Source organism: Pinus tabuliformis, chromosome 2_2 (assembly GCF_031772625.1).
Source record: "Pinus tabuliformis cultivar Carrire ecotype Pingquan chromosome 2_2, CPIR1, whole genome shotgun sequence".
Lineage (NCBI taxonomy): Eukaryota > Viridiplantae > Streptophyta > Pinopsida > Pinales > Pinaceae > Pinus > Pinus tabuliformis.
This window is the reverse complement of record NC_142300.1, coordinates 1,149,486,493-1,149,495,125: the sequence shown is the minus strand read 5'-3', so window position 1 is coordinate 1,149,495,125 and position 8,633 is coordinate 1,149,486,493. Positions and strand designations below refer to the sequence as shown.

Genomic DNA, 8,633 nt, shown 5'->3' with positions numbered 1-8,633 from the left:
TATTTCTAACTCCCCCCCTTAATGACTACTTGTCATGCTAGTGATTCACAAAGTCTTGTTGTAGTCAAACATAACAAAGAATATGTTGACGTCTATATAAAAGAGCAACCATCCACCGGAATGTATGGGTAGCAATTGCTGCAACCGCTAGTCTTGTAGGATGTCCTTTGCATACATGATTCTATTAACCATTATCACTGCATATATGTACCTACAAATCCACCACCATTGGGTGAATTGCATCTGCAGAACTTCCAAAAACAAGGAGAGATCAGTGCCTTTCTAAGCCAAATATTCATGTCCAAATAACAATCGCAAACAGTTGCGCTGATTGCGCCTTTCAATGCAACTGTCAGATAGAAAAGTGCGCCGACCCTCTTGTGCTCAAACACACCAATATCTGAGACCGTGAGTCAGGTGTTACTACAGTCCACCTGCTCCTACGAGCAGAAAGCTCCCATGTACATGTTAGCCACTCAGGCAATATGGCACCACTGGGCAAGTCCGATCTGCCACCACCGGGCAAATCCGGAACTTAAATGTGCCACCTCCGGGAAAATCCAGAACTTAAATGTGCCACCTCCGGGCAAGTCTGATCTACCACCACCGGGAAAATCCAGAACTTAAATGTGCCACCCCAGGCAAATCCTGTCTACCATCACCGGGAAAATCCGGAACTTAAATGTGCCACCTCCAGGAAAATCTTGTAGCCACTAAGCTCTATGGATGGTTTCTGGCTCACCACCAACCAGCCACAAAGGCAATCCATTACAAAGTGGTTTTAAGATCACCACGAACTTTCAAATACCTTTAAAAGGCTTACATTTCATTCAACATTTTGGAGTTTCTGGGTACATAAAATGACCATTACAATAACTCTACTTGTTTATAACATGTTATGGAGTCTATTCCACAAACCACACTAACTCAAACAAACATCTATTTTGTTGTCCACCATAAACATTGTCGTTTCTCCTTTACCTCCTCTTTTCGATCATCTTCAACATTATCTTTGGCATCTGTCTAATAGTTATCTTGGATTTCCATATTCCACACGAGTGATTGGTTAGACTAGCCAATTCTATCCAAATCACTACACATCATATTGAGTTGGCTAGACTCAATATATTAATCAATTCCAAGACAATTCTATTATCTATAAACAACACGATATTCTTTACAGACAATAGAGAAACATATTTCTTTTATCATGACCAAAGATATTTATGATTACCATCAGGAAAGCCTTGAGGAGTCTTGGGAGCTCCAAAGTCGCCACACTTCATGGGTTGAAGTTAAATTGATCAACCATTGTTGCACGCGGCACCAGTCCACGCCATTGCTTTAGATCTTGGAATACACTGTCTAATTTTCATCGAAATTCTCAGCTATTGCTCGACCCCTCTTCATTCTCAACACACCTTTCCTGTAACACGATCCAAGTGCAGTTTCATGGCGGTAGCTGAAAGACCCTGTTGTGTAGCGTGAGGCTTGATGCAGGTGCAGACTTTGAGGGAATCCGGCAAGATTTGTCACGGCTTTTGAGCAGCTTCACAAAGCACATGCTCAATTGATCAGCAGACTCAAAAATATTTAAAGGAAGCTCCACCTTGAATTCACCTTTTTCATCTGTTTCTCCCCTGATGGATACGGTCATCATAGTTTTCCTGTTGAGCCTGCATTCCACAGCTACCGAAGCACCAGATATAATGTAGCCATTTTCACTGCGCTTGCCCTCTAAATATGCATCGCAGAACACATTTCCAGTAACCATGACAGATCTAGAAGCCTTGTCTTCAGCTGCAATATTAGTGGCAGCACTTGCGAGCAATTGAATTTCTTCACTGATCATGGCGTTGGTTGAAATTCCTCATGGGTTGTGTATTATTCCTTTCAACAGAAGATGGTTGATGGCAACTTAAAGAAAAACAACTTAAAACAGAAAACTGACACAATTTCATTAATTTATTTGTTCAATTACATCACACTTATATAGGAGTAACACCTAACCACTCATAACTAATTCTGTTCAACCACCTACAACTAATTTAGTTCAACCACTCATAACTAAATCTATTTCTGCAATATTCTCACATCTTCCCTTAATGGAGAAATGGATTTTCTACCATACCTAACTGACTTCTAGAACTTGTACTTTGAACATCTAATCTAGCTACTGCATTAACAGAGGGTAGTTGGAATTAATACCTTTCTACCACTCCCCCTTAATTCCAACTATATAACAAATATATACTATAGCACGATATACAAGAAACTATATTCTTAATCATGACGACTTAAACTTTAACTTGCCTGCTGGTCTAAGTCTCAGCTAGGCTTACAACAAAACATTTCATTTTTGTCTTCTTATTAAAAGGTCCATGCTTGTTCCTTTTCCATTGCTTCCATTGTTGGTGCAGTTTCATCTTCACCTTTTTGGATTTCCTGATGAAATTCCTTTGCTCCTTGCTTACATACTTAACGTCAACAACCTCTTTTGGATTGAGAGGCAATGCAAGATCTCGAACGAGGTAATTTAATTCATGTTCTCCCCACTGTCCATGAGGAACCAACGAAGGAGTCACCAAAATGTAGTCATCTTTGAAAGTAGATCCAATAAAACTTCTAACAACCGGGCAAGTTTTAATCTCAGTGATTTCTTCAACAGCGTGATCCTCAACAACATGAGTGATTTCTTCAGGGACATGATCGTCAACAACATGAAACTCTTTGTCAATGGACTCAAAAACACTGCTAATCCCAAACGGGTTCATGAGGAAATGATCATTAAAAAGATCATTGTCTAAAATAATAGACATATCAGTTAGCTTTATCACCTGTCACAAACGGTGCTCACTAACAGCACTCTCTTGAACAAGACCCACTTACACGATTTTTGCAACAAAACAAAGAAAACCGGGCCGACTGAAAAAGAATATGACCACGGTAAGCTTGCAAAAAATCCACAAATTATAAGCAGCACGATCCACGCAGAATCAAAGACACTCCACGTATCAGTACGCTCACCGCATCAACAGTTGAAAAAAAAACGACTCCACGCAACCGTCTTTCTCTTCACAGCACTCCTCACTGACCAACAGTTGAAAAAAAAACGACTCCACGCAACCGGCTTTCTCTTCACAGCACTCCACTGTTCTGGCAGCACGCGGACGGTTCTCTCTTCTTCACCGTTTGGCTCTTCACTTCTAGACTCGACGCACCTACACAGCAATGACACACAGGTTTCAAGAAAATCAAAGAAACTCCAGCAAACGGTTCTTGACAGCCTTCGACAGCACCAGGCAATATTCTGGAGCGGGAAAAGTTCAATTACGCGAATGAAATCCGCGAGTTCCTCGAGAAAATCGATGATTTCATCCGTAATGAAGGCTCGCCCAACCTCGCCCTTGATTCGCAGCAACTAAGGGTAGATGTTAGGAATCTTGGCTGGAAGTTAGAACAAATGGAACGTCTGATCCTTGAAAAAATCAGCCCAACTCAGACCAATATTGATGGGATACATGGAGCTCAAGCCGCTGAATGGCCCAACAGCTTCAACTCCCAAGTCCCGCGTATGCCAGAGGTAAGCATATCGATGAGGTCAAACAAATTCTCAACTCTGCAGCACTCTAAAAACAGAAAACCTCACTTCTGATTAATAAAGAAAACAATACCGCAGGTTTTCGAAGGGTGGTCATACGCACAACGCACAGCACTCCACGCAGCCGTCTTCACGCAACAGTTTAAAAACCTCCACGCAGCCGTCTTCACGCGTTCTGGTCATACGCACAACACACTGCAACTCTTGCTTCTCAACAGACAGCACCAGCACTTGGAACAGTGAAAACTCACACACAGTCTCTCTACTCGGCCTGACTCAGCGGCCTCACACGCATAGCAGCGCAAACAAATACAGCACCACAATCCACTGCTCCCACAGAGGCAGGGTTAGCACAAAACAGTAAAAAAAAATGACCCACAGACTTGAATTCTTGCAAGAAAACTACAGCAAATGGACAGGCAGATAATTTCATTAATTTATTTGTTCAATTACATCACACTTATATAGGAGTAACACCTAACCACTCATAACTAATTCTGTTCAACCACCTACAACTAATTCAGTTCAACCACTCATAACTAAATCTATTTCTGCATTATTCTCGCAAAACACCGTAGGCAAACAGAAAGACCATATCCGAAGAATGGCAATGGGACCTAGAAAACTAGGCCCTAGAAATTTTAGTAAGGAATCTGCCAATGCTGTGGGACGGATGAGATTATTTAGTGGGTAGAGCACGAAAGCAAATGCCCCAAAGACGGCAATGAATGGAAATATACAAGAATAGAAAAGAGCCCTTTTTGATAAAACATTTGAAAGCTTGGTATAAATAATCATGAACCCAATGTCTTGAGAAATGGAATGATCTCAGCACTGCTTCCCTTGGCAGTCACCACCAGCACATCCTTGGTGTCTCTCAGAATCGTGTAGTTGAAAAGAATGCAGAAGAACATCATTCCAAGAGGGATCACCTTCTTCAGTGTGATTGGCTCAACTCCCATGAATTTCTTCGGGGGAGGCACAAACTCCTGCGCATCACTACCACCCGCATCAGCAGCAATGGCCTGAGGAGCCCTGCATATGCGCCGAGACCTTCTGTTGACGAGGGTACCATTTTGAAGTTCAGGAGCAAACAATTGTCTGCTCTGGTTAGCCGCTTCAATTAGGGAACCACCCAATATGCCAGATTTATCTTCTTTCCTCCTTTCAACAGCCAAAACCTCAAATTTCCCCCAAAAAATCCCATTACTCAATCTAAATGTGACCTTACGAGAGATCCGAGAACTTGCAATTCTGCGTGCAGGCGAGACATATGCACTGGGAATGACCCCACTGGCTCCAACTACTGCCTCCATTGCTAACCACTTAAACTCGGATCCCCCTTCCCCCTATTAATCTTTATAAGCTTCAAATCACAAAACCCTCTAAGATACTATCAGAAACTCATCCTCCAAAGCCCTCCAAAACCCTTCATCTGAGCTTTGTCAATGCTGCAAGAGCCACTCCAGTGTGAGGGCATATAAACATACCTTTCAGGTCTGCCAGAGCTGCAGCATCCATCAACTCCTCCTCGGTAGCCTCCTCGACTATTCCATCTGAATTCTTCAGTGCATATACAGCTCGATCGATTGAAACGGGATCACCAATCTGTATGGCCGAGGCAAAGGTGGAATTGGCAGTCACAGGTTTAAATTCATTCCAACCGGACTTACAGTACAAATACAGAGGATTGGCGTTGGCAGCCTGTGCACAGACAAGGTGAGGAATATCATTCACCAGGCCCAACTCCTTGCACATCTGGAACCCCTTATAAAAGGCATAGATATTTCCCAAGTTCCCGCCAGGCACAATGACCCAATCTGGCACCTCCCAATCAAACTGCTGCAGGATCTCAATCGTTGCAGTCTTCTGCCCCTCCAACCACAGACTATTGAGCGAATTCGCCAGATAGATCGGCAACTCTGCGGTCACCTCCCGGATCAGCCTCATACACCCATCGAAATCAGTATCGAGACTGAGCACCAACGCACCATTGGCAATCGGCTGCACTAACTGTGCAATCGAGATGTGATTTGCAGGCAGAAAGACAATAGCAGGTATCCCTGCAGACTTCAGATAGCTGGCACCGATCACTGATCGATCCTCCTCAGCCACGGTGCAATACCGGCACCACGAAGCATAAAACTCGACCAGAACGCGGAACCTCGAGCTCCCACTACTGCAGACTGACCGCCTCACAACACACCAATAGATCCAGCTCCGGTCAATGAAGCAGCACAACTTTCACCCCAGCAATGAGTCTGAAAGCAACGATCCACACCGGATCCAGATCCGCGGTCTCCACACATATGCATAGAATCGATCAATGCAGCAGATTTGCACTCCAACAAATCCACCCTATCTTTTCCACAACGGGCCACCACTCCAAAAACACAGCAACAACGCTGCCAGTCCTCGGCTACCAACACACAGTTGGTGTTCCGCCATTACATGATTTTGTAGCCACCTTACAGCAACCCTGCTTTCAATGCCAGCAGTCAAAATTCTAAACACTCTTCCACACTTAGCCAAAATTGAACCAAATAAATGGACAAACCAAAATAAAATATTCAATAAACTTTTTATTTCCCCTTAGCCAGGACAGGGCAAGCCCAGGAAGGGCCAGGCCCTCAGGGCTCTGATACCAAGATAAAATAGCACACACTCAAATATATTCTATTATCATGAATGAGGAAATTTACACATATTTATACAAGCAATAGTTTCAAGATAGGAATTCTATCTTAGACTTACATTAATGTGGTTGAGAGATTCTCTCAACCACACACTAAACTAGGAAAAACTATATTCTACTTAATTACTATTACTTAAGAACAAACTTTTCAACTAGAGAATTACTACTATAGAGCACTAGAAATTAATTATTTCTAACTCTTTATAAAATCAGAACGAGTTAACTAAAAGTCAACGATGCTTTGGCAGCAATCTCCTCGACAAATTCTTGGATATTTTTGTCTGAAGACCCGCCTTCCATCATCGCTGTACTCGCTAGTGTCTTCCACCGTAAAGCGTTCATCCTTAGTTCAATGCCACGCTCACTTTCCATGACCGTCCTGATACCTTTCTCCACTTCGTCCTTCCCAACCAGTCCATCTACTGATCGTTTACTCAATCTCAATCCTGTCTTCCATTTCTCTGCAATGAATAGAGAATTAGTTATCTGATCGCTCCATTGGGGAACCGCTAACATGGGAACTCCCAAGCTGAGCCCTTCTAGCGTCGAATTCCACCCACAGTGCGTCATAAATGCACCGACAGATGCATGAGAAAGGACTTCCAGCTGAGGACACCATGGAACGACGAGTCCTTGTTCGGAGGTTTCGTCCTGGAAACCCTCCGGCAAGTTTTCGTCCGCCTGACTCTGCCCTTTTGAAGAGGATTGACGAATAACCCATATAAAGGAATACCCACTGGCCTTCAACCCAAGAGCTATCTCATGATTTTGTTCTTTCGAAAGAACCGCAAGGCTTCCAAAAGAAACGTACACAACGCTTGCGGGTTGTTTAGTATTCAGCCAATCCATGCAGTTTACCGTTTCCCACATATGTGAAACGGAGTCTGTGTCTCGTGGACTCGGTCCGTCCAAGAAAGCAGAGGGTATGAGGGGACCAACAGTGCGAATGGGAGCTGTCGTTTTCATTGAATTTATTTCTTCCGATTCCAGTTCTTTAAATGAATTTCCAAGAACCCATGTCGCCTGTGGCAGAGACATAAATTGATCGACTATGACTGGCAGGAAACTCCCGTCCGGACTTGAAGGTTGTAGAATGGATGGCATATCAGAGAGAGTAAGCGGTGGAAGTCCCGGTATTTCTATTCCACCCATTGCTTTTTGTGTTTCTTCCAACTGGGCAGCTGAAAAGAGGAAGAGCATCAAGTTAGAAATAGAAGTAATGAGACCACGATGAAAAAGTATAGATTTCGATGCGATTTTTTTAATATAAAACTTACCCAGTTTTCCATGGACAAAATGGTGATAGATGGAATAAACTGCACAAGATTGCGTCCAGAAAAACGCCGAAGGAATCTTAAATTTCTTCGCAACCTCCGTAACCCATCCAAGAAAAGCGTCATGAATGATGCAAGAAATCTTGGCGCCTTGAGCATTGACACTCTCTATTAGATTTCCCAACGTCACTCCTCCTGTCTTGTATAGCATCTCCGTTAAAATCACCAAGTCGTTCCTCTCAGAATCCGAAGTTAGTCCGTCTGGGATTGTCTCAAACCGAACTTCCTCGGACTTCTTTGAGGCACCCGGTGTTGCTCCTTGTGCTTTTAATATGCGCTTGTGGTTTGCCTCCGTCATCACAAAGGTGACCCCGACATTTTTAGAGGCCAGACGTTTGGCAAACTGCAACATTGGATTGATATGGCTTTGCCCCGGAAAGGGCACCACCATAACGTGAAGTTGGCTCTGCTCGACCCCTTCCAAAAACCCCATTCTCCTAAACTCCAACGACTAGCAGCGAAAACTTACTGTACAAATTACTCCCTTTTTCTGAAGCTCTGGACTCCTCTCAGTAAGCTTGCCTGGTGCTCCTCCTCTGGCGCTGATTTATTTCAACGCTTCTTCATTTTAATAATACGTAGTCTCTTTCACAGAAAACAATTAAAAAACAAACAGTGCTTCTCCCACACTCTAGGTAGTGAGGTCACGGCTTACTCTATGCGTACTACTGTATGAGATGCACTGAATAAAATTGCGAAATGGTCTACTTCGCTTTCTAACAAATCAATAACCAATTTCTCGTCGAACAAAAAAAATAAACTACGACTATAATGTCTTCCTAACAGTCTTCAAATTCACCTAATAGTCTGTCGAAATAGGGCTACGTAATACAAGGAAAGGGAAAACGCTTGCCTACATGCATTGTCCTGTAGTAGCAGAAGTCTGCCCCATCCCCTTAAGGACAAAAATGATGTTGAGTCGATCTTCACGCCGATATCTTCATACGATTCGTTGGACGATAGGTTTCGGGAAAATGTGCATAGAGGACCCGTGACCATAAAA

The 8,633-nt window shown here is 43.3% G+C and overlaps 3 protein-coding genes across 3 annotated transcripts; all 3 read right to left on the bottom strand.

Moving 5' to 3' along the window:
* Positions 1 to 1,450: 1,450 nt before the first annotated feature.
* On the bottom strand, positions 1,451 to 1,852 carry LOC149197466 (major pollen allergen Lol p 11-like). Its single transcript, XM_089408700.1, has one exon. It carries the CDS (start codon positions 1,850 to 1,852, stop codon positions 1,451 to 1,453), a length of 402 nt encoding a protein of 133 aa, XP_089264826.1.
* A 3,180-nt stretch (positions 1,853 to 5,032) lies between these two features.
* LOC149197465 (threonine synthase, chloroplastic-like) lies at positions 5,033 to 5,916 on the bottom strand. The gene is made up of 2 exons (XM_089408699.1): positions 5,883 to 5,916; positions 5,033 to 5,787 (listed from the first exon to the last, which is right to left on the bottom strand). The coding sequence occupies exons 1-2, from the start codon at positions 5,914 to 5,916 to the stop codon at positions 5,033 to 5,035; spliced, it is 789 nt and encodes a 262-aa protein (XP_089264825.1).
* Positions 5,917 to 6,443: 527 nt separating this feature from the next.
* Positions 6,444 to 8,178, bottom strand: LOC149197464 (UDP-glycosyltransferase 74E1-like). Its single transcript, XM_089403918.1, has 2 exons — positions 7,574 to 8,178; positions 6,444 to 7,477 (listed from the first exon to the last, which is right to left on the bottom strand). The coding sequence occupies exons 1-2, from the start codon at positions 8,061 to 8,063 to the stop codon at positions 6,516 to 6,518; spliced, it is 1,452 nt and encodes a 483-aa protein (XP_089260044.1). The 5' UTR covers positions 8,064 to 8,178; the 3' UTR covers positions 6,444 to 6,515.
* Between the last annotated feature and the right edge of the window lie 455 nt (positions 8,179 to 8,633).

Excerpts from the sequence above, each read along its gene's own strand:
- LOC149197466 (XM_089408700.1), bottom strand. The coding sequence starts at position 1,852 with ATGATCAGTGAAGAAATTCAATTGCTCGCAAGTGCTGCCACTAATATT.
- LOC149197464 (XM_089403918.1), bottom strand. The coding sequence starts at position 8,063 with ATGGGGTTTTTGGAAGGGGTCGAGCAGAGCCAACTTCACGTTATGGTG. Across the intron at positions 7,478-7,573 it reads TTTTGTCCATGGAAAACTGG|CTGCCCAGTTGGAAGAAACA; the intron begins GTAAGTTTTATA and ends TCCTCTTTTCAG.
- LOC149197465 (XM_089408699.1), bottom strand. The coding sequence starts at position 5,916 with ATGCATATGTGTGGAGACCGCGGATCTGGATCCG. Across the intron at positions 5,788-5,882 it reads AGACCGCGGATCTGGATCCG|TCTGCAGTAGTGGGAGCTCG; the intron begins GTGTGGATCGTT and ends TGAGGCGGTCAG.